The 26837-nt window shown below is 35.9% G+C and overlaps 1 protein-coding gene across 4 annotated transcripts in view; it reads right to left on the bottom strand.

Annotated features, from left to right (window-relative positions):
* LOC121732073 overlaps positions 1-26837 on the bottom strand; it is a 325970-nt gene that overhangs the window by 146701 nt on the left and 152432 nt on the right. The window contains exon 1 of one of the 4 annotated variants that reach the window (XM_042121857.1): positions 16439-16555. The exons of the other annotated variants lie outside the window; for them this stretch is intronic. Coding sequence (XP_041977791.1) covers positions 16439-16492 — 54 coding nt within the window. The 5' untranslated portion in view covers positions 16493-16555. Of the gene's footprint in view, positions 1-16438; positions 16556-26837 lie in introns of those variants that run through there. 4 annotated transcript variants of the gene reach the window in all.

Here is a 26837-nt window from a genome sequence, read left to right as displayed (position 1 = left end):
CTTAAAAACACCAGTGTGTTCAAGTAAGAAGGTGCTCTTCCTCAAAAAAAAGGAAGAATGTTTTAAAAATGTAAATGTTCATTTAAACGCATAGTCCATTAATAACTGAGACGTTTGTTCAACGCTTGGTTTGTCTCATGTCAGTCTATTCCTGACTGAAACGAAAATATAAGACACTTAGTTTGTTCCAAACCATATTTGTTACTTATTGACGTACAACTTAATTATTTAAAATCTTCTTACTTATCAAGACTTTTTAGCTAACTTTAATCTTTATGTTTCAAGGATTTTTATTCCCTACCCAGGACTTTTCCTCCAAGAAATCTTGCTCATTAGAAAAAATATATGCCTTATAAAATACTTCATAAAGTTCTCCTCTGTAAAACTAAAACTAGATTCCTTCCATAAAAATTTAATACCTAAAATAATTATTATTGACGAACGGAAACAATAACATCAAATATTTAATAGAGCCGTCTTTAATTTCGGCGGGAGTCACTAGTCACCTGTCAAATTGACAGCCAAGTGACAGCTCCCCACACCCACGCCGTATTCATCGGCTGTCGACGTGTTTGTGTTTAATTTGACCACCAGATGTTGTATGAAATCAATTTCATGGACGTAAAGTGTTATTGCAATCAGTAATGAAAGCACTCGAGGGTCAAAGTTGATAAATAAAACGTACTAGATAATATTATATGGCCGTCGTCATCGAAATAAAAAAAAACTAACCTATAAATACATAATTTAATAACGAATAATAAACTGTTAATTGATAACGTTTCCCAAATCAAAGTACATATATCTTTATTATGCGTCATTTTTTTCTTTCTTTTTCTTCTTTTTTGGCAACTTGACACAAATGATGCGTATGTTGTGCCACAGACAAATTAAGGTTTTTTTTTTCTTCTTGGTGGTGGTCCCTCCATTGTTTTAGTATAGAACAATTTTCAGCATTGTTTTCTAATATCGTCAGGTCTAAAGTCAAAGTCTAAGTAAAAGTCAATACAGTCAAGAAGTCAAGTCGGTCGATTCAGTAAAGTGGTAGACGCTTTACTGAAACTTTCGATGGAGTTTTGGAGGGAATACAAAATAGCAAGTTTCTGGATATTGCATCATTTTCTTAACTTGTGCATGAAAACGAATATCTAATGGTTAATATCCTACTGGTGTCAATATTATACATTAAAAACCCAGTTAACACAATTTTAGGAAAATAATACAAAAACACAACATCACTCTTTCACATTTCCGGCAAAACTCCCATTTTTATAGTTTAAAATAATTCAAGCAATATTTTTTTGCAGAATTTAAATTTGTAAAAGTATCGCTTCACAAAGTTATTAATAAAGTCTCAAATAACGTTGAAAATATCTGAGAAGCATCAAGAGTACCTTGTAGAGTGAAGTCGGCAGTGATAGATTACCCAACTTTGAGAAAGAGGCATGATGTATACTTGTTTTTATAAAACACAAACGTTGGAATTGAAAATTACTTGCAAGCTGATTTAGAAAATAACGCCTCCGTGGTCTAGTGGTATAGAGCGCGGCTCTTGACTCGGAGGTCGTGGGTTCGATTCCCGCGTTGGAAACATGTTATTTCCAAGTTTGGTTAGGACAATGCAGGCTGATCACCTGATTGTCTGACAAGTAAGATGATCCATGCGTCGGATGGGCATGTAAAAAGTCGGTCCTGCGCCTGATCTCTCACCGGTCGTGTCGGTCTTCCGTCCCACTGGGTTATGAGAGTAAAGGAATAGAGAGTGCTCTTGTGTACTGCGCACACACTTGGGCACTATAAAATTACTCCTGCGTAGCTGGCCTGGTTTCAATGAAACCGGCCACCGTCACCGAAACCGGTGTGGGAGCTATTATTATTGTGTCCTTTAGAAAACAAAATTGAAAACAAACCATTGCTGTATTGAAGAATAAAACTATAGTCAAAACCACTTTTAAGTAAATGTAAGTGTAACTGTTAAGTCAACATTTAAGTATTAATCATTATAAAAAGATTTTGTAAATTAACATACACTTTGAGACTAGCTTCGTAGCTTAGGCCATAGAAATCTAGATGATAAAGTACGGAAATTAAAACTAATTTCTTAATATTAAAAGACAAGCAAGGAATAAACAACATTGTTTGGAAACACATTTATGTAGCAGTACAATGTAAAATAGAAGTCAGTGAAATAATCGTTGAAATGCAAATATCTGCTAACGCGTAAAAGATTCATCAATTTGCATACAATATTGGAACACATCAAACAGACGGCCTGCGAAAAATTTCAAAAGACCCTCCTTAATTTAAAGCCAAACGTCCCTTATTGACAACTACCCCACTTAGGCATCACAGTTTACTTAGGCGTTAGGTATTAAATGCTCCCCTAAAGGGGAAACACACGAACTTGGCAAATATTTGATAAATATTGTACTTGTTTGTTTGTTTATGAATAAATCTGATGAGAAAATGTCAAGAACAGGAGGCTGGGGCTGGTTATAAATGTTACCACAGTTGCCTTCTTGTTTTGGGGTGTTTACTATTAGCCTTAGTAAAGAAAAGCTGGCGGTCTACTACAAGTATGATCTACTTTAAGGATTTAAATTCTGAACATTAATAAACAGGTACAAAAATATATAAATAAATGTCCCTATTAGGTACCTAAAAAGTACACATAACTTTTAGCTTTGATACAATAAGTAACTCTCTTAATGTCACACAATAAAGCAATAATTTCGGAAACGAAATCCATTGATTTGTCATCTTATTTTGGCGTATGTTGATGACGTCATGACGAGAAATGACGCCACGTGCGCGGCGCGTGTCGTCTTTAGCCGGTGAATTAGGTAGGGCCCAGGGGAGCCCTTACGAAATGTTTACATAAGGTCAAACGAGGTACACGCTGAAATAAATTAAGAATACTACATGGAAGGGGTAGGTTGAAAACAAGCTTGAAGACACTCATCTAGGGCAAGAGGAAAGGAGCAGCGTAGACACGTGTCACAAGGGGTCTGAAAATCTCTTGAACCTAGTGCACGGGATAGATATTTTAGTACTTAAATAAGTTGAAGTAGTACTTACACAACATACTAGTGCTTAAGTTACAACAAGTAAGAGTAAGACCAGTAAGGTTTTGAAAACCTCTAGCCGCAACTCGCAAGTCGCGACTCTTCGTGAGTTTTATTTGTCATCAGGCTGTCTGTCTGCTCATTTCGTAATTCTTTTAGTTCTTCAAATAATTTTGTTTCGCTACCTTAAAAAAATCTTTTCAATAGACACTGACAACGATCTAACCCAACAGCAAGCCCCTTCATGGCAAAATGTTGACTAGTGAGTCACCATTTTACCATGTAGGGTATACCACCCTATATTATGATAAAATCGCACATATGGACAATAGTGAATACACTATTGGCTTAAATAACAACTGCACGGGAATCGAACCGATGACCCCCAGTAATCTCCTTTGTATAATGTAATAGCGACGTAATGTTAGGGATTTTTTCGAATCCAATTAATCAATTCGGAATCAATAGCATCCATTGAAAGCAAGAAAGTTGCAACGGAACTTTTTGCAATTAGAAACTGAAAAGCTTTTGTATAATTACTTCGAAAACGAGTAAAATTAGACTTATAAAAAACTAGAATTCCTCATTCAAAATATTAAAATTCCAAACTCAGACTAGTGTTGTTCTTGAGTGCAGATCGATATATCGATGAAACGAGATGAGGTGAAGAATCCCATGTATTATCATTATATCGAGATTAAATCCTGCATCGGAAGTCGTATTTGTGGAAACCTACGTGCACTGTAGTGGTTCGAGTGGTTTCGAGTACCGGTGATAGATTTTTTGCTACGGAGGCTGTGGAGTTGTTTTATGATATTCCGACGACGAAGGTGGAGTTTTGATCTTATTTATAGCTATCTGCTACACACACCCTTTAATCTTGCTGAAGTAGTATTTATGTGTTTGCTGGTTTAAAAATTATAAACGAACTTTTCATTTATAGATTAAAGGGACGAACTAACAATTAGGTAATAATATCAGGCATTTTATTTCCATATTAAAGGTGCAAAACTATGTGAAATCGAATTTCAATCTGTTAACTCACATTATCTCTGAAAAGGGATGTAAGCTTACAAATTAAAGTCTGTTTCCGCATCACTATAATTAATGTTGGCTCTTAATTGCAGGTTCGTATAAAGATACATTTTACGAATATCAAAGGATTGGCTACGAATTCGCCCATTTAGCTGAACGGACAAACCGCATTGCCCCGACCCTTGATTGAACCGAAGGGCTAATTATCGTGGAATTCGATAGGGAAGACCCTGATATCGACACTGATTTGAGACTCTGTTGCCATGTAATCAGAATACCGCAACTATTTATTGCATAATTTAATTAAACAACTCCTAATTTGGCTAAGAATTTACCTGTAAATTTCATTTTCAATCGCGACACATATCTCATTAATTTTAACTGTCAGTTTGTAATAAAATAGTTAACAAAGTTTTTGGATTTATAATACATACTAGGTAATATTATAAATGCGAAAGTGTGTCTGTCTGTCTGTTACCTCTTCACGCCCAAACCACTGAACCGATTTAGCTGAAATTCGGTATGGAGATACTTTGAGTCCCGAGGAATGACGATCCTTTTTGTTCCGGAAAAATGTACGGTTCTTGCGCAATAATCGAATTTCGGCGCAAGTTGCGGGCGTCATCTAGTTCTAAATATATTATATTTTAGTACTGTAGTTTGCAAATCTTACCGTATTTTAGTACTTAATCCAAAATACGTCGAGATTATGATATAAATAATAACAGCTAACAGCGTATTCACTGCCTTCTTGCTATTTTAAAATCAAAAAGACCCCTACGCACAGTTACACAATATGAATCTCAAATGCGAAGGGCCTTTGTATTCCTATAATACAAACACAAAATCTCCATCAAAATTCACCTAAGACGCTGCCATCATTCAATCATAATTCATTTCACCCCAACTTCGGAAAATCTCTCCAAGTAGAATACCAACGGTTTAAAGTAGAGGACAGGAAAAACACTATTTACTAAGATCCCGCTCTGAGGGTTATAATCCCAGGAGAGTGGGTAGTGTCAGCAGAAACGCGAGTCGTAAATTATATATTTACGAGTCATATTTACAACCGCATTGTATCGATAACGAGGCACATAAAATGCACAACCCTAGTTGAGTGATCTAGTGTTGCGCTCAGCCATTTTACGGTAACAAATCGATTGAGTGCTGTGAATTGAATCTAGCGGTCACTAACTCAAAGTAAGTTGTACAAATCTGTCAAGTTTGAAACAGAAACGATTTTTTTTTAATATTTCGTATTGTTAGATATAAATTGTTTCTCCTGGCTATTGATTAGTCTGTATGTTAAAATGCCACCCATCATAATATGCCTTAAGACCACTTCTCTACCTAGAGTTCAAAATTCAATGTTTAAGGCTGTAACATATTTTTTTTTTATGAAATAAGGGGGCAAACGAGCAAATGGGTCACCTGATGGAAAGCAACTTCCGTCGCCCATGGACACTCGCAGCATCAGAAGAGCTGCAAGTGCGTTGCCGGCCTTTTAAGAGGGAATAGGGTAATAGGGGAGGGTAGGGAAGGGAAGGGAAGGGAATAGTTGAGGGTAGGGAAGGGAAGGGAAGGGAATAGTTGAGGGTAGGGAAGGGAATAGGGTAGGGGTTAGGGGATTGGGCCTCCGGTAAACTCACTCACTCGGCGAAACACAACGCAAGCGCTGTTTCACGCCGGTTTTCTGTGAGAACGTGGTATTTATCCGGTCGAGCCGGCCCATTCGTGCCGAAGCATGGCTCTCCCACGTGAAATTTAGAGGTGTTTCTACATATTGTAGATTGTCCAATGTTATTCATTACTTGTATGCTAATAGGTATTTTCTGTAAAATGTATCGACTTAGAAACTTTGTAAAGTCTACAGAATCTACAAAGTTTGATGAAACTTCTTTTAATGTTTCACTTTCGAAAAGTGAATATCGTTCAACTTGAACGATATAAATCATACTTGTCAGAGGATTTTAATAGTGTTTAAAGTTCGCGTCTTTCTTGATGTATGGCTATTAGTTCGAGCGATGCGGTAGAGCGGTTACTTGCGTTTTTCGTTTCGGATATTTGGAAAACTGTAGCGAATACTTTCGTCCCATACTTACGGTTAAATAGAACCCAATTCAAACGGTGTGTCATACAATCTTGTGATATACCTAGTTATATTTTCCAGTATCATCAAGGTACCATCAAGGAAATTGATTCATAGGCAGTTGACGGACCTACGTCATTTGATCGGCTGGGTTTGACGTCACAACGCGACCAAATAATAATAATAGCTCCCACACCGGTTTCGGTGACGGTGGCCGGTTTCATTGAAACCAGGCCAGCTACGCAGGAGTAATTTTATAGTGCCCAAGTGTGTGCGCAGTACACAAGCGCACTCTCTATTCCTTTACTCTCATAACCCAGTGGGGCGGAAGACCGACACGACCGGCGAGAGATCAGGCGCAGGACCAACTTTTTACATGCCCATCCGACGCGTGGCTCATCTTACTTGTCAGACAATCAGGTGATCAGCCTGCATTGTCCTACCCAAACTTGGAAATAACATGTTTCCAACGCGGGAATCGAACCCACGACCTCCGAGTCAAGAGCCGCGCTCTATACCATTAGACCACGGAACGCTACGCGACCAAATAACGTAGGTCCGCCAACTGCCTAGGAATCAACTTTTATGATAGTATATTTGTATGTACTATCAGAGAAGTTATATTGTTTGTTGTAAGTCCCGTTACCTCTAATTTAATGGTTCGAAACGCCGCGCCGCACATATTGTGGCCTCGCCGTAAATCATACATCCCCGCTGACACGGGAACTGCATTACAACCCGGGCGCCTTCGAGATGCATTTTTTAAAATGGCTGTCTCTGAAAATGGGGTTTCTTGAACCACGATAGTTCAATTTGCCTCTGGTAAACAGCATAAAGTCTACTTTATTTTAAAATATAAGTGCACTATCTAAAATACCTTCATAGGTTCTATATGGGTAAAAAGAACTTAACAACGATCATGATGATGGACCGCAGCAATAATCAAAATCGATACAAAATTGGCAATAGTTTGAAACTGCTGACGGTACATAAGCCGAAGTTTGGAAGTGACTTAAACAAGGGAACTCCGGTCACAGCACGGTCGGCTGGCTGTTTTTAACGAGCGCCCTGATCAGCAGAGACAATGCGTCTATTTGGTTTAACTAATTGATTTGTATAGAAAAAACATTTTAAAAATATTCCATCTTCCGCTCCGAGTGTTCTAATTTTAAAATTTTGCGGCGAGTGATTTCTTTTTTTTAAGTTTTGTTATCCGTGTAAAGATGGCGCCGTCGCCGTTGACATGGCGGCAAAACGGAGTTGGCGCGGAATTTTCGGAAAAGCAAAAACAGGAATCAATATAAATCCTTTAATGTTCCGTATGACTATTCAAATAATAATAAATCTACGGCGCGGCGAGTGATCTGCACAGTCACCATAAACCTGTCACCGATATATCTGCTTAATGTATGCTACTGAGAGATATACTATGCGCTAGCAAATATGAACACCATAGTCATTCATATTTTAAGCAATAAGTAATAACTCGCCTGCCGTTATATTTTAGTGTGTTATGAAATGCGGCGAAAATGTATGAATCTGACGACATTTTTATGATACTCTTCATACATGAGCTATAAAATATGATTGATATGAAAACAAAATAACCGGACCGAAATCACCTGGATGGATGACCAGACACTTCAAACCTGTACTTAATACAGGAATAACAGTACTACCAAGGAATAAAAAACAAAACAAAAAGGAAACACATTTAAAATAGCGCTACAGATTGTAAAGTAATTGTACTCTACAAAATGCTGATGCTTTGTAAAAGTTCGGCATTAAAGTGAGAATTTTGGGAATGCGAAAGAGAAATTCGGAAACAGTAATGGCGCGAAAATCCTCTCCCTAAGGGAATACGAAAATGTGAACACCGTATTACTGAAATAAAACTGAAATGAAAACGGCCAAGGTCGAAAAGGAACTAAGTATGTTACATCCTGTTTATAAAAGTGTATCAGTTTGAAAGTTCTATAGCACTATACAGCTTTACAAGGATGACAATGTCATAAAGGATGAGAAACTACTGTCACTCAAAATTACACTGGCAGTGATAATACATATAATTTATAACTTGGCCACGTGCAAAATGATACATGGATGACATAATACATTAGTGTGAAATTACTGTCACTCAGTAACAATTCACAAGATGGCTGCGTTAGTTCTAATTTAAAAAGTATCCTTGTAGGATTGTACACAGACAATAATAATTGAAGGAGTATAAAAAGGTAATACCTCAATATAGGAAATAATGCTAAAAAATACAAATTGAACACAGAAGTAGAAGAATACTCTACGAGTTTAAATCCAAAGTACCTTACAATTTGAGGAATCAATATGGTTATTTTGCACCTGATAGCTATGCAGCTGCGGCTTGGCAAACTTCCCATGCAGTCAAACTTATTCTATTGCTGTCAGTTATAATCTTATCCAGCGAGTTAGCTTGGCGCGTTATGGGATTAAGATTAAACCGTTGTTTACCCGAGGAAAACTTAGTTTTAAATAGAAATACTTTAGTTGAAAATCGGTCAAACAGTTATTTTTAAACAGCAACAAAACCGAAGCAAGCTGTCAAGGCAATGCGTACCTACTTATGGTTATTTATGAGTAACAAGATGACGCCCGCGCTTTTATCGCGCGGGAACCGTACGTTTTCCTGATGTAAGAAGTATCCTAGAATGTCCTTTCCCAGGACTCAAGGTATCTTCATACCAAATATCGAAGTAAAGTTGACATTTCAATCTTGACAGATGACGTCTTGGATACTTGCGTTTGGCCCATTAAAAAAAAGTAATAACCGTCTATGAATTGATGATAACTATGGTGATTACTCTAAATCGCGGAATCGCGTACATCGGTCAGTGGTTTGGACGTGAAAAGGCAACAGAGAGACAGACAGACAGACACATTTTTGCATTTATAATGTTAAAATGTTTATTTACTAATATATGCGCACCCTAAAAGTATTGCAATGAAAATGGGACCAAATTGGAGTGAAACCTAATATAACAAAACAAACATTTTGAAAATCGGTTCACAAACGGCGGAGTAATCGTTGAACATACAAAAAAAATATGTATCCACAGCCGAACATACTATAACCTCCTCCTTTTTGGAAGTCGGTTAAAAAAGGAGTTTGTCAAAACAAAACATAAAGAAGAATTTAGAGTCAAGAAAGTGTGACGTCGACGAAACCGCAGGGGTAGCGCTCCTTCAAGCACACCCCCTAGCAGATTATAACATGTAGCTCATAATGCTTAGCTGTAATTTGAAGCGCCTGTCAAGTATTGATTTCCACTAAACTTGTGGTGTATGGCGCAAATGAGATGTGGCAGCGATTTGGATAGCTGTAGTGTGTGGTGATAAAGAAGTCATTTAAATAAAGAATGAACTAGGCGTTCTAGTTGTGGTACGAGTTTAATGGTTTTAAGTTAGTAAAGTTCTGTAAGTTAGTAAAATCTTTATAATAGGCAGATATTATTGTAATGAGGAACATATACAGAAAAAACGAATTTATTTGTGTCTAATTTACAAGTAAAGGGATAGAAAATATATAAACAAATACTTCAATGTTAAAATTTTCGATAAATATTTTCAATCGATTTTTTTTTATTTGTTCAATCGTATCTCACAGAACAAATAAGAGCATATTGGCAGAAAGAAAAACGGGAAAACCAAAGAATTTCCTTCAATCAAAAGCAAATAAGTTAATTCTCTTACACCACACGCCAGCGTCACCCTACAAAAACAAAGTAGGGGTGGATTTGCGGAATTAAATAAAAAAATGCACCTAGCCGGACACCGAAATGGCGTCAACTCCGCTTTTAGGAGTTTTTCTAATATTATTACTACTGTCTATTGTTGGGGGAGGCTGGGGCTATAACAATCTAACAGACGACTCTTGACTTGACGATATCGGATATTTTATAGACCACTATTGAGTAGTAAAGTGTCTTGGCTAAATGGGAAATAGCTGACTTATAATATCTGAACAAAGAGTTTCTTGATTTTAGTTCTCGTGGACTCATATATATTATATTATAAATCAGGCCTTAGCCCACCGAAACGCTGTCAGCTGTGTAAAATTTAAGAACGAATTAGAAATCGTTGTGATGATGATAGAATGCTTAATTTCAAATTTATTTATTACGAGAAATGCACAAAAACATAATAATTGCTTTTTTTTTCGTATACCAAATACTAATATATCTCATCAAAAACATGAAATGAAAAAAAAGGACAGCCAAGTCTATCTACGCAATCTTTCTATCGTAAAAAGTTTACAGATCACATTCACTCTGCTAGAGTTAAAACATATTGTTCCGATCCAATGAAGATTGGTGATTGATTCGTCCGCCAAATCTCCGAAAAGGAAAAAAATCTAGTCTGTAAATAAACCGTATGCACCCTTTCTATTTGTACTAATGTAATTCATTGGACTTATCCATGATGCATGACCAGAGTCAATAATGGCGGCCGGACCCCCTCCACGGCGGATATAACCCTATGTTTTATTTATGACTCACCAAAGCTATAGTTTAAAATTACTAAATATTACTGCACTGACCATAGCCTATAGGACCAGAAAAGTTTCTGGGTTGTTAAAAAATCAAAGCTAGAAATATAACTTAATAGATAAATGGCCTATTGCTGGCGCTCTGACTAGATGTCATGATTGTTCTTGAGAATGTGGCAAAAATAGTTGCCAGGACTGACGTAAGAAATCGACGGCTAGTCAGAGTCTAGAAATTGGACCCCAGTTAATTTTCCACGCACCTACTAAATTTTACTATCACAATATCGGTCTAGTTCATTCGTCTTTAAATCGTAAAAGTGTGCCCACTTCTAGACGTGATTCACTTACGGTCAATGTAGAAAATTGTCCAGTCGACAACGCTACGACTGGGAGGCTAGTAGGTCCTTATTTTGTCAAAATCGTCTGGATTAATAATAAAGATTAACGAGTATTGTCCTTTTATTAGATGAGTTATTCCGAAAAGCATGAGCAGGTCCTAATACAATTAGATGTGTTTGACGCAAGTAATCTGCGAGCGACAGCCCCGATGGCTAGTGACGTTTTATTAGACGCGCGATACTTTGATCTCGCCGCGCCGCGTTTGCTATTACCAATTAGACGCGGCGTGTGATGCGCGGCGCGTGCAGGGTTGTCAATTTGCACTTATTAAATATTGAGACCCTTCTTTGTCATATTATGATAACGGTACGACAAAAATATTGTATAACATTTTCCCTGATAGGCCTGGTAGGTTTTTTGTAATCAAATATTTAAGAGAGTTGGATGAAAGCAGCAATATTTTGTTAAGAATAAATTGTGTTTCAAAATAATTCTTTTAGCCATTCACATACGGCCGCACTCAAAGACATTTAATTATGTTTAAACTTTAATGAAGAGGTCTGATTGACAGACCATGTATAGGGCTTATGTCAAAATGTTTTAATATTTGTCTCTCAGTGCGGCAGTTATTGATAAAATTAATCGAGAATTTACTACGCTCTGTTGTGATTTTATATTATAATCTTCAAGCTTTTTTTTTTTTTTTTTTTTTTTATTATAAAATTGGGGCCGTCTATAGACTGTTCGTCCATATCCTTTTTTTGTTATTTTATTATTTAGATTTTTCGCACCAAGGATAATTGAAATAATATTATGAATTTTAATTAATTGTGGTCCATCACGCCATGGACACTTTTTTTTTTTTTTTTTTTTTTTTTTAATGTGTATAAGTATGTATATTTAATAGAATAGAGTATAATATGTTATACATATAATAAATAAATATAATTTATAAATTGCATAATATTAATGTTTTGAACGGTGAGGTCCCAGCAGTCGGTGTGGCGGCCAGTAGATCCGACATTTTCCGATTTCCTTAGATTTTATGCTGCTCCACCCTTTGCCTTTAGATGTTGTGACATTGGCTTGGTGGAGAGGGGTCACTCAAGCTGGGTGGAGTTTCTAGGTTGTTAAAAAGATATCGTTCTGTGTCGAATCTACCCGCCATGTGGCTTAGGACTTTATCGTTCCTGTCTTTTATAGCCATTTTTATATTATAATCTTTTATGTGTTCGGTTGACACCTCCGTGGCTCTTTTTATGAAGCTTGCCACAGCGTCTCCATCAGTGTCAGTGTAATAGACACAGGTGTTAGTGTGCCGGGATATAGCAACAACTGCATGAGGAACGCTGTCATGGATTGCCAGCTTTCGGGACTTGGTCTGTATGATGATCACCGAAGGACTCGTTAATCCCTGAGCTTCATGGATTGTGAGGACGCGAGAGTCCGTTCCCGATCCATAGCCTGTATTAGTGAGGGCTGCTTTCTCCTCTTGTGTGTGGACAAGATACAGGGTATTTAGATCGGTTTTAGGTATTCTCGCTCCTGTATACTTCATTAGCTTTAGGGACCGCACAATTTCCTTCGATGAATAGATGTTATTATAGACCATGTTTAAGGCGTATGCCACATCCATAGGGCTCCTGTGTGTGCAAGACAACTCCTGGGTGATGCTGGTTACCAGGTTTGGACGAGTGTAATTAAGTTTAAAGAGGTTTTCACGCTCTATAAACGGAAGTTGGTTAATATCTCCAATGAGGATGACATCGTTGGCGCCTGTTAACTGATTCGCCATGACGATTGAGCCGAAATGGTTCATGAGGGCCTCGTCAACTATCAACCTTTTGTAGGTTCCTTTTGTCCCATTTACCAGCAAAGAGGCCATGGTACGAACTTTATCTTTAACTTTGTTGCCAGTTCGTAGCGATAGCCTTTGCTTTAGATCCTCGGCTGCTTCGATTGTAGTTGTTATTATAACTTCTGTTTCCTCATTGAAGTTATTAATGATCCAAGTTGTCTTCCCACATCCAGGAACTCCATTGACCCACGAGTAGTTGATAGGTTTCGCGAATATGTCCCAGTCCATGCTAGATTCGGGGTCCCCAGATAGGACTTCTGCCATTTCTAGTATCCTGTCTTCCAGCATTATTCTGGTACATTCCGCTATTACCACTATTGGATCCTCAGATTTTGTAATAAATTTGAGTGTTCCCGTGCGTTTTGTCTCATCCTCGTCCAGAACCACGAATCCGTAGTCGGCACTTAATGCCGCCATATACTGCCCTGTCATCGCCCCGGCAATTATTGTGGAGGTGACATTGTCGTATATGGCAGCTTTTGCATCCTCGAGTCTCACTTCTAACAGCTTTTGATTTTTCCGCTGATAGGCCTGCATGATCTTATTGCAGGTCAAGAGCTTTATGGTCTTGTTTGCTCTTATTATTGCCTGGAACTCGAGGAAGGCATTTATTATAGGATCTTCGGGGCTCTGGGCCAGTCTGAGTTTTGGCGGGAGCACTTGCCCGAGATCGGCCCTATATCTTTTGTTTTTATTTGCCGGTGTTTGTGTAGATGGTTCCCTCAAAAAAGCCTCCATTGCTAAAGCCTGCCGATTTGTTTGTGACGAAGCCTTGATCCGAGAAAGGGTGTTTTTATCCTAATCTTCTTCAAGCTTGTCACACACAGAGCAGGTAATGTAAAGATGTATATTATAGCACGATACATCTCGATACATCTCAATACATCTTTCTATAGAAATCGTCAGGAGACCACACACAGCAGCTATAATGTATATTTTTACATCTTCGTATCTTAAGATACCGAGCTATATGAAAATATACATTTATATTTTGATACATCTAAAAACATCTCAATACATCTCAATATATTTCTGTATATTACGATACATCTCTTCTCTTCATAGGGTGTTCAAAAATTTCTGTGATTATATTATATGTGTATGATAGACAGATACAGTGTTGCCACTTGCCACCTTAGCACAGCACTTCACAGCACGTACTGCAGGCAGTCTGTTCCCCAGAGCCTATATTTTCAATCACATATCTTCAATCCACATCGTTCTGTTTTTGGCACAATATGTAACAATGCGCGCATCAAAATTACAACCCGAATCATCATCTGATGAACTATCTAGTGAATCTAATAGCAAGTAACTCGAAAGGCCATATTATTACAACATAAAAAATAAGAATAGCCTGTATAACACTTTAGCAGCTGAAATGTGCGTCAAGCGGGGCGTTGAGCATTGAAATGAAGGGAAAGATACATTACATTACCTGCTGTGTGTGTGATACATTAATATAATGTAAAGATGTACATCCCGGGATGTAATGTACATTAATATACATTACCTGCTCTGTCTGTGACAACCTTTATCGTTTTGTGTCAATATTATTAATTTAAATTGTATTAACCAGATCACAAATCAAATAACATAGTTACATCGGTGTCCTCACATAAATCATTTTGATCCGATTCAGTCGGGGAGAGTGGGTAAACTCGACGTTAAAGTAATCGAATATCTCGTATTTGAACGGATATTGAATTTTGGCGCGCACATTCCGGAAGCACTACCATGCTCCTAAGATTTCATTGCGGGCCTTCTGGCGCCGAACTTTTTATCGTGTTTACGTTCTACAAACTATTTGCTGACTGTTACAAACGAAATGTTTGTTGATAAACACGTTGAGAACATAATCTGCGAGGAAAACATTCTTTTGATTTGAACAACACGGCAGTTGGAGTAGGGGCGGAAACACACTTGCCGCCCAGGCGCCTTGTAGCTTATTTAGTCTTTCCGTATCTGATTTAAATTTTACACAGCATTTTTTTTCTAGTTAATTGTAATATTATCCGCAAAAGTTATCGTACGGAAAATACGTTTCCTTTTTGTAACAGCAACATAAATAATTCAAGACACCATCAAAAGTTTACGCGTCGTAAAAAGCAAATATTATTAAGTAATATTTTTTACGATATCATACCATAGCACGAGTTTGGTCGCGTGCGTGATGGATCGTGATAAACGATTGTCTTCGTGATACATCACCATCTGATGCGTGATGACTTACCAATTTCGTCAAGTAGATTTGCGATGATGAATGATTGCGAGACTTTCGTGATTGGTATTGCGTTACGGGGGAAGAATGGGGGAATGAATTATGTGATTAAATTTTTATTAATACGTTATTTATGCAAATGGCGATTAGGACTGTGGAAATATTATTTAACGGTCGTGTTGAAACCGTTATTATCACCAAAACACAAACTACCAAGCGTAAAACGTTTGAAACGTTATTCCCCACTATAAAGTCCATTTTCGGTGGCTAATAAAACGAAGAATAAACGAAATTATTACGCGGCATTACATAAAATACCAGAGACATTTGTTTGGGTTGCCATACTTTTGCAAGTTATGCCATAAACCATGGCAACACAATTAGCGGATAACGGTAATGTTGCCAGAGCCGCTTCTAAATGAGTTATGGGGGTTAGAGGGGGGATAAATTGGCTTTGTCAATACATTAATGTTTTAATGCTCTCTTTAAGTGCTGTTATAATGATGCAGGATTATGAAACTTTCGGAATCCGCTTTGAAATCTTATTTTAAGGCATTAATCCTTTTAATACTTAGCAATTTTTGTTAGATTATTTAACTCGCACTTAGCTGGTTTTACACTACCCGCTGAGCTGATTTCCAATAGATATTTTCCCTTACATGTTAGCGCCATTTTATTTTTTTAATACTTGACATAAATACTACGATTTTGTCCCAGCTTTGTACATATTTATAGCTCACCTGTCTTCAATTAAAGTTATATAGGACAATAAAATACGGTCTAGACGAAAATATTTTCGGAGGCAAAATATTTTCGTGATTTACAAGTCCCGGTCCTTTCTCCTTTAATGGTATATGTATTAGGGTAGAAGAAATTCCAGCAATAAACTGCTGAGTTATTGCCGTGGGCGGAATTTTTAAACGTAACGTTATTTATCGTAAGAAATATAATGAAATAGTCTAGGTATCTGCCCTTGTAAATAGCAGAAATTTATCTTGTGCAACTTTTGAGATAGAAACATTTCCATTATATAAAATATCATTAGTTGTGGTCAGTTTATCACTTTATATAAACTATATTATATTTAAGATAATATAGTTTTAATTATTTTTAAATGATTCCCAAAACAAGTTAAAATTGTTGCATCTAAACAATAATAATTATTGTGATGCAATTGTTGTTTAAAACTCTTTTATACTTACCTGTTCGATTTTCAAAAAAAATCAAAATGGCGCTGTTGTCGCCGCGCGCGACCGGCAATTTTTTTTAAATTAAAAAAATATATTTAAGATATAATAAAAATACTAACATCGTTTACACCGGAGACCCTGGTCTTGTTCAATTTAGATAAGTTGGTGCCCATCCGGAGCCATCAATGCCACTCAGTCCGAACGCCACTCTCAGTCAATTTGGCACTACCACTATCACAGTACACTAACACTAAGTCTGTTCTGGAAGCTGCAAAAGAAAGCCAATGTGAATATTATGTGTTGTGACAAAATATTATATACCTAGGTAGAATATGTAAAAGCAAAAAAAAAAAGAATAACATCTTCTCGCATTTTATTTTTGAGTTGTTTTATTTGTTGAATGTTTTTAAATTTTGCCGCAGCTCAATATTTGGTATGTTAGATTACAGAACACAAAACACTATAATCCTAGAAAATTTGCAAAGACAGATATTATTTTTTAGGTTTATTTTCGCAAACATTTTTTTTATGTTGTTTCTTTGTTTAATTGATACGCCGCCCGCACCATGCCCAATCCAGTCTTTTTAGGGTTCCGTAGATAAATAGCAAAAAACAGAACCCTTATTTAGTTTTGATGCATTTTTTCTTTTCTTCTCTTTTATCGTAATTTTATGTTTTCATAGGCTTGTTGACATAAGATTGATTGAATAAAAATGTTGATGATTAATTAAATGAATGGAAGTTGATGATGATTCTAAAATAGGTCTGTCTCAAAGGTCGCAGGTACCGATACGATTGTTTTACATAATCGTTTTATAACCGAGTCAGCTTTCATTCAGGTCTGCCTACAAGCGCGTGGGCGGACCGGCCGCGAACCATCAATGAGCGTCCTACTTCACAACAAATAACAATAATCATCATCAATACTAAATTTAAACAGTGCAAAAATTTTTTTTCTTAAGAAAATAATATTTTTTTTTGTTGTTACAAAACTGCAGCAAGTCAAAGTCTGGATAGAAAAAAAAATAACATTAAAAATTATTGATGTTTATTAACGTAGCATTTATGGCCCGTTTCCCCTATTCCAAATTTAAAACAGATTAATTCGATTTACATTTAAACGAACGTGTCAGTGATAGTGAACCTTTTTGTAATAAATAATGAGGAAATGAATTACCACCCTATTTACCATTCGTATCAGTAATCTAGCGGGGTAGAAACCAATGAGTCACCCGACTTAACCGGTGCAGTAATAGCAATATTGCGTTCGCACCGCTATTATGTTTGCATTTATGTAATTTTGTTTTTCCTGTAATAATAATACAATATTATGTCAAGGTTATCAACTGGTGCACGGAAAGGTGTATTTAGAAATTTTCTTTATTCATATTTTTCTTATCCGGAAATGTTTGTTGTAGGCGTAAAAAGATGCTTGTGATATTACGATCACTTATTATTTTTAATTTGTATTTCTAAAAGTATTTAATCAAATCTGATGTATTTGAAATGAAAGACCACAAAAAGTCTAAACAACCAAGTATTTAATGTTCTAGCGAATGTACTACCAGTTAAACATAACTAGCTAAAATACATAACTACGTAGCTCGTCGATTAGTAGCAGATTTAAATGCAGCATTCAAAAGAAGGGTTGGGGACCCCTGCACGTCAATATTGCCATACTAAATAACATGTTGGGTATTAAAATCGTTCATAACAAGTAGTAGGCATGAGTACTCATATTTTTAGAGAAAGCTTCAAAGAGCTTCGTAACTTTTACTACAAAATGTTAACTAACTTGTTTGCTTTTTCAGTAACTGAAATTATTTCGGAGTTTTAATATTTCAATGTTATTTACTAACAAAAACAACAACAACAATCAAACAGAAAAGAAACTAGCAAAATAAGATAAAAAAAAACTAAAAAATATAACGTGCAATGTCACCTTGAAAAACTGATACAAAATAATTTTTACTCCTTATTTAGTCCTTTTGGGGTGAAAAAATCACAACAATTTTTCTGAGCACGTCTACGTATAGTCTTTAACCGTATGTGTGGCGATTTAAAAAATATAAATGTCACTTTCACGGGCGCCAAAAAGAGTTCGATTTTTGAAAATGTAAAACGTTCCACACACGATCGAGCCAGCACTGTTCCAGACCACACGCGTCCGTACCGACCGGCAGCGAGCCTCGCACTGGCCTCTCCCTCATTTCGGCACTCGGAGGGCGCAACTTATTTGGCCTCTTTGTTGTATCCCTAAGAGGGGTAAATTATTACGGTTTTGTGATAACATAATAGAAGTGTACACTAAATAATCGGTTAGATAACGTTTTTTCACCGATCGTTAAACTATCACTTAGACCCGAGAAAAGGAAGATGGATGCGCGATACTCGTAACCCATGGAAGAACAAATAAAGTTCTTTAATTTGTAATTTATAATTATTAATTATGTAATCTGATGAAGCTGCACAATAGTAAAAGTAGCATGTAACAAATATAAATTAAGCATGTAGTTGCTTGAAACAATGTGACTATAAACAAGACCGCTTACGAATAATTTACTGCGACATTATCATGCCTTCATGAATGAAAGACGATTACAAAACAGCTGTGGACGAAATGTCGACGAAAATACACACACAGTCGGCGACTTAACATGTTCACTTATTTGTAGGACACAATTTTACTCCATATGGTAATGTTTATAAGGGTTATATTGGTACTCTATTATTTTATTAAAACGTGGGTGTGTATTTCAGCGTGAGAACTAAGAAAATTAGAATGGCTCCTATGATTCTTACATAACATCTCACTCAGTGTTACATAATGTTATTGCTTTATAGTGGATTTTTGCAGAAGATTTAAGTTATAATATCTTAAATCCGTATCATATTTTGTGTTCAGAAAACGGTACTATTTTGCGCGTGATTGCGATCTAAAGATACTTAGGTGGGTGTCTAGATTTAAGAATGAGAATAAGAAGAATGAAAGAAGAAGAAGAAGCGTGATTTTGACTAACAACTGAGAACATGCACCTGTGAGGCTGTGATGTACGATAATAATTGATACCTACTATATTAGCTTTGTGACAGTCCGGGCACTGAGCGTTCTTTTAAAGCTTTATTATTTTTTCAAATCAGTGAAAAAGAAACCGAAAATCCTATTATTTAACCTACCAACTCCCAAGCGGTCGAATTCGATCGCGATAATAATAGAATAACAATAGATTTCCAAGAATCCGCGATCGAGGGATTGAATCTTTATTTAATGAGCTTAATCATTATTGAAAGTGTCACTCAAACAGTTTGTTAAGACTATTTACAAAATTAGAAAAGAACAAACAAAGAAAAAAACATACGGGTCAAACGATTTTACTTAAGCAGAAGGTATCCATTTTTCTGTACAAATATTTAATTGAGACTACGTTAGTCTGTACCTTATGTAACCCAGGTGATACAAGCTAGCGGTGCGGGCGCGATCGATGGTCGGAAGATAACGCTATCACAGACCATCACCCGCACTCAGCTTTTAATGGCAATGCGATACTTACCGTATTTTTTCGTATAAGTATCTTACGTTTCACTTATATGGCTCATGGTTATTGGTTAAATTCACAAAAAGTGTCTATGACCAACCACAAGCTGAATATTAAAAAAGGTCCAAAATATTGTTTCCTAAACGGGCTCAATTTAGCCCATTCTCCTTTATCTTGAAAAAAATATTTAAAAGTCAACAAGTAAAATAGTAATGTTCAAGGCTTTTTATTCCTAATCTTTTGATATTACCTACTTATCGCAATAAATATTAATACAAATACTACCAACGTACGAAAACCTTACAAAAATGCTACCAAAAATTTGTAGCCTTTTTAGTTCATTCCAACGCAGACAATTCAAAAAGTAATATTTAGCATACGAAACGACGATACAATTTTAATCTCCCTGTCGGTTTAGGTATCATTGCGGGAACCCCTCACGTGCAGACCTTGGAGTCTAGACGTGCTCTTTATGGAGGTTCACATGAAAATTCCACTCAAATTGACTTTAAATCTAGCTAATTGGTATAATATTGCGGTTAACTTAACTGGCCTTGAATGTTTATTTGAAGTTTTTCATGTGCTTGGTTTATGTCGTCAAAAATATATTTTTTGTTGTCTTTACCTAATATGATAAGTATTTTCAATGAACTCAAATAATTAATATTATTTTATACTTAAAAATGACTCAAAAAGTCTCAGATAATCTTGATACTTGCTATAACTACAAGTCAATTACTCCGAAAATGTATCCCGCAAAAATATCTTGACATGTTACGGACTGCGCTGCGGGCACTTCTATCCGCATGTAGCCAATTATCCGTACAATATCAGGTTTAATTAACAAGAGCACAGTCCACGTCTTGGCAAATCATCTGTTTTTTCCGCAAGCAGTAAGTCAGGCTATTTGATGGATCGGTGGGTTTACTGCCCCCCATAATGAGCGGAATCGGGGAGGGCTTTATCTTGCATGCCTGATGGATGCCGGGGCCGGGATGTACACAATATTTTGTGTACAACACTCGCTTGTTAGAGATAATGGCGTGTTCACCAGATTATTTTGCTTGAGCGAAATAGTTTGAGTATAGAATATAAGTTGACTATTTTGAGGTAAATGGAAGAACATCAAGTATAAGCTTATATGTTTTTAGCGGTGTATAATTAATATTATAATATCTATAGACTTAAAACTATTTTTTAAGCCATTGCATAGCTTTTATCGCGAGCTTTGAGCGCGGCGACGAAATCAATAAATTCCGTAACGAAAAAATCTAACACATCCGATCCGCATAGCCTTGCTACACACGTGTAAAGCACGTCTAGACTCTAGACGTTTGGGAATTATAATTGCACAAGTTGATAAAAATGCAATGTATGTAATAGCTTTACCGCGGCAGTCCCCGAGTACCACACGTATTTTTAGTAATGTTTTTATTAGTAAAAAGAATAAAAAGCCTTTGCCAAAAAATTATTTCGTTATATTAGACCTTAATAAATTTACTTCAGTCTTCAGCGGCAAGTAGTTTGCATGTTATCTTACGTAAAACTAATACACAGGATGTAACTTCGTACGACGTAATTATCCTGGAAGAGACAATTCGATACTGTAAACGTGTCGCGACGTGACGCAGCGGCGTGACACGTCTTTGATGTGACGGCGTAAGTTGAGAACACTCTGCATACGCCGTTTAACTAAACGCCGCCAACTTGCAACAAACGGTACAAGTATCAAGATTCATCGGTTTCGCTAATTGACAGGCACAAGTTGGTTGCCAAAGTTACGTGCTATTTTACAGGAGTTACTTTAAATAAATATATTATGTACAACAGAAAGTAGAGAACTGAATTTTTTCTGGTTATCTATGCTAATATCGTGTTCCTTGATCGTAGAAAAGCTATTATTTCTTGATATTCAAAATTATAATATTATTGTCATTAATAAGCCGAGATTTTCAAGGAAACTCAAAACAATGAAGTACCTTAAGACGCTCCCCCTACGGAGATACTGTAATTTACCGTTTTTAGAGTGTTATTAACTTATAATTTAATGAAAGCTATAAAATTATATTAAAAATACAGCAATAATCTTCAGCATAATATGAATATTACTTTCTCTGTTATTAATTTTCTATTATGAGTATACTCATGATATCAGCTTCCAAAGTAATACCAATTTATTTAAATTCAAGCATACATTCATTATCTAGTAAACTTACAAATTACGTTTTTTTTAAACACAATAGATCGACCATTTCATTAACTACATATTAGCCGTTTGAATTTTTTAGGTCAATTTTGAACTAAAAAAAATGGTTTTTGGTACGATCTCGGCAACGCGGCAAATGTATGTCCAAGGTCGTTTGCTCAGGGGATGGCCTTAATACTCGAATATTATTAAGTCTACTTTATGAGGCAAACAGATGTCTCGATCTATAAAATACCTTCAGAACCTATAATCACAAACCTAACGTCTAGACCGGCGGAGTCTGGAATGTTAAACAAGGGGTTTCGTACGAAAAACATCTCTATTATGCGGTAGACGGGCTCGGAGCGACGGCCTGCTATACTAATTGCCGTAAATATAATATAATATGTACTTGTAGTATATTCTACGCTAATATTATAAATGCGATAGTGTGTCTGTCCGTTCATGCGAGAGTGGAATCGATTTTAATAAATTGGTGATACTTTGAGTTCTGAATAAGGACAAACCGAAAACGGTTTATAAATTATTTAATACTTTTTAGTAAGTATTTTTAAATCCTCACTATTTTAATCACCCTATAACATACATACCATACGTACCATACATACCGTATATCATAATATAGTTTCATGAGCTATTCGTGTAGAGAAATAGTATTTCTATTTTCTAAACGTATACGAGGTGTGTAACCTTTCTTTAATGATTTGTTGTACAAACTGCGCTGTCTGCGACGATACTCACCCCTACTATGGTGCAACGTTAAAATATATATTACGAGCTTTTGCCCGCGGCTTCGCTCGCGTTAAGAAGTAATATTATGTACAAACTTTCATCCCCTATTTTAACCCCTTGGGGGTGGAATTGATCAAAATCCTTTCTTAGCGGATGCCTACGTCATAACATCTACCTGCACGCCAAATTTCAGCCCGATCGGTCCAGTGGTTTAGGCTGTGCGTTGATAGATCACCATGTCAGTCAGTCACCTTTGAGTTTTATTTAAATAGATTTTACCATTCAAATTTAAAAGTAATTGCGGTTAAGTTTCAAATATGATTTCGCGAAGCATTTTATCCGAATCCGTAACCGTATCCATAATTATCTACATCCATATCCAAAACCAAATTTGAATTCGATTATAATCTGTGACTGTACTCATATTCGTATTCGAAAGGTAAATATTATGCTGAGATTTTCCTTCATTTAATCTGAAATCTCAGTCTATCGTATAACCTTATTTCTGTAACACATATTGCGACAAATAAATTTTTTTTGAAATAAGGGGGGCAAACGACCAAACGGGTCACTTGGAAAGACTGGAACCACAGTGGAAAGCAACTTCCGTCGCCCATGGACACTCACGCCGGTTTTCTCTAAGCCCGTGGTATTTCTCCGGTCGAGCCAGCCCATTCGTGTCGAAACATGGCTCTCCCACGTTATGACGTCAATTTATTGTTATTGACGTCATAAACTATTTTCAGAAGCCATTATTTCAAATTCAATCGAGTGCAAACCTTAGTAGCATATTTACTATGATGGTACAAATGAGAACTTCTAATATTTTTATAGTATCGTGGAGGAAGACGATTTATGCCCGAAGGTAGACGGCTATTGGCCATACATCTTGTGAAAAATGGGATTTATTGGGAAGTAGCCATCATTACCGTCGATATTTCACGTTATTAAAATTACTCAACAGTAGACTGTTAGAATATTACCTTTTGAGAATCAAGACTGTTTACAATAAGTTTTCTTTGCATATCTAATATGCAATTTTCTTCAAGAATTGAATCGGAAGATTTTAAAGTTTCGAACAAACACGCACCTTACCTAAGTACTTATTACTGCAGAATAATTTATTACTTAAATGAATTATGTTTGTCCTTCATTGACAGAAATGCTTACAAAATGCCCAAAGCAAACAAATCTTTTTGCTCCTCTTTGTTTCCATTCACTCAACATTCTAAGAAATAAATTAAGTACCTCATATAATTATATCGGCTCTTTAAAATGATATGCTCACTTATTACATATAACTTTTGTTCTTGCGACTTAGATCGTGGCCGTACTATAAAATTTCATGCACCTCTCAGCACGAATTGGCTGCATATCAGAAGTTAAAAATGTCCACATAATTTATAAGCAAATCGGTAAAAAGTGGACAAGCGCGAAACGGAATATAGGTAGAGGTTGCGTACTAAATTCAAAATAGTTTAGCTTTGCCCACGAAAAATTAAAATACGGTATCTGCATCAATACCGCTACTAAAATACTACAATCTTATCTGGCTAAAAAGTTGCCTATACTTGGTACTACTAATTATATATTCTGTGCCTATACGCTGATCCAAAACGCATTCTACTACCATACCAAATTTCATTAATATCCGTTTAGTATTAATGAAATTTTAAAATAACAACTTTTTATTGATCTAGTGCGTGTGATGATGATAGGTTAGTTAAAATTGAATATATTTTTTAAGGACCAAAATGCAAAATTTTTGCCCTTCTATGATATTGTGAAGGCAAGCAGCAATGATGCTGGTAAGATTTTTGCTTGTCTCTTGTATGTTTCGTGAACACACAATTTTCATAATACCCACTGTACAAAATTTAACTTTCGAGCTAAAAGTCGAACAACGTGTGTATTACGGAACCCTAAAACGCTGTAGGATATTGATGAGGCTGTTATTGGCTCCATTTTTAACATTTCCCTCCCTTTAACCTTCTTTTGACATTGTTTATCCACTTTTTGTTTCGACCTCGCTTATGCATATTTTGATGAGGTCGTTGAAACCAATTTTTCACATCTAATGTGCTGTTGTATTGGTTTTCAAACAAGCAACGTCTAAAATTTTCTTCATGTAGGCAAATTCTGGTGAATTCTTGGTATGTAGTTTGTACAATATCAACACTAACATAATATGAAGGAAAGTTTCGTTTGCTTGCGTAAACTACTTTGGCTTTGAAACTACTGAAGCGATTCAGACAGAATGAAAGGACTTGGCTACTTTTTAATGCGGAAATTTTAGCACTTACCGTTGCTAGTGCTATTTTTACAACTAATATTAGTGGCAATTTATTGCAAAATAAAAATTGTAACCAGTAACCTACTTAAGTGAGCAGCTACGTGTGTATCTCGTTGAAAAATATCAAAGTTACTGACTTTGGCTTTTTACAACAATATGTAAAATGCAAATACGTTCACTTTTTGCCCTCCGTTTTTCAAATCCGCGTTAGCAAATCCACTTCAAACAAATCTAAATCCTTACAAAATCGATGAAAAACCAATTTAGTCGAATTCATCTCGATCTAATAAAACCCCGGTATAGTAAAAACTTTTTAATGCACCGCCATTACAGCACCTACATAAACTGCCACTTATTGTTCCATGAATATTTTACTAGAATTGATTTTTCGTCGTCGACATTTTTTCATCTCGGGAATTTACGATTACTTTACAGCTCATAAAAATACTTGACGGAACTCGGTACAGTTTACAAGATTTTAAAAGATGTAAGACTTTGAATTTTCATTTTCCAGGTCTTGCTTTGTTGTAAATTGTAGCTTATAGGTGCTAGAGGCTCGCATAAAAATATTTAATCAATACTTAAGTTAATCAATGTTGCAGTATTTGTCTTATACGTTGGAAAGCCCATTTGTCGGATTTTGAATGTTATGGAGATGTTATGGCTAGTTTGTGTATTTAATATACTTTAAAGTATAAACAGAAATTTAGTAAATAAATAGTTTAAACAACAACTAGTTAGTGAAAACACTATGTAACGTTTTAAACAAAGCGTGTAACAAACTAACAAACAGTTTAACACATTACCACGTAAAGTTGCGGTTGAACCTCTAATTAATAACTAAAAGTTATCGAAAACTATTTACGAATCATTTGCACAGTATTTCATTAATGTCGGACGAAACTCAGACAAGGGCAAAGTGACCCTTGAAATTCCTGAAAAATGAATCAACACGCGAAAATGCACCTTACAACCTTTGCATATAGGGCCCAATCGTTTGAAAATATAATACTGCGCTGAAACATTCAGTTTCAAACTCGACGGTGCAATCGAATTTGAATTCTAAGTGAAACTATTCAAGTGTTACTTTTGAAAATATGTTAAGGTTTAGATACTTTAATGTAACCAGTAACCACTATTAGAGTAAACGTGAGAGATTAATAGTTAAAATCTGGAATTATGAAATGTCAATCCCGCCGTGTTTGTGGGTAAATAAATAATTTAGCTTTTGTGGTTGTGGTGTACCGTACATTATGACTGATTTATTTTGATTAAATAATTTGCAATCTTTCAATAGATCGTTTTACCTTTAATTATAATATTAACTTGAAAGAAACTGAGTTTAAGCTAACTTAAATTTTATATTTTAGTAGCAAGTAAGGTAGTGTCTTTTAATCTGTTTTTTTACTCTCATTTTATTTATGGATCTTAGCACCCACGGTGGCTAAATCTCATTTTGCTAGTAAATTAACTTGAAACTATTTGCTTACTTATATATTATAATACAGGAATACAATTATTTACTTACAAAAAAGAAGTGGTTTTTGTTTATTTTTTTTTTATTTGCTTTAAACTTTGAGCAATAAATACCTTAAAATTCACATGTTCGTTAGAATATTTAATATTTCGCGTTGAAAACGTGTAACAGATGTGTTTCGAAGTAAATCAGTACATAAAACCGGGGCTAATCATCTGGAAACTATTCAGCAGGAGCCTGAAATTTCACACAAAAAGGTTCAGGGAGTCGTCTC

Source organism: Aricia agestis, chromosome 11 (assembly GCF_905147365.1).
Source record: "Aricia agestis chromosome 11, ilAriAges1.1, whole genome shotgun sequence".
NCBI classification, from domain to species: Eukaryota; Metazoa; Arthropoda; class Insecta; order Lepidoptera; family Lycaenidae; genus Aricia; species Aricia agestis.
Note: the sequence above shows the minus strand (reverse complement) of the source record. Positions and strands in the feature narration are given on the sequence as shown.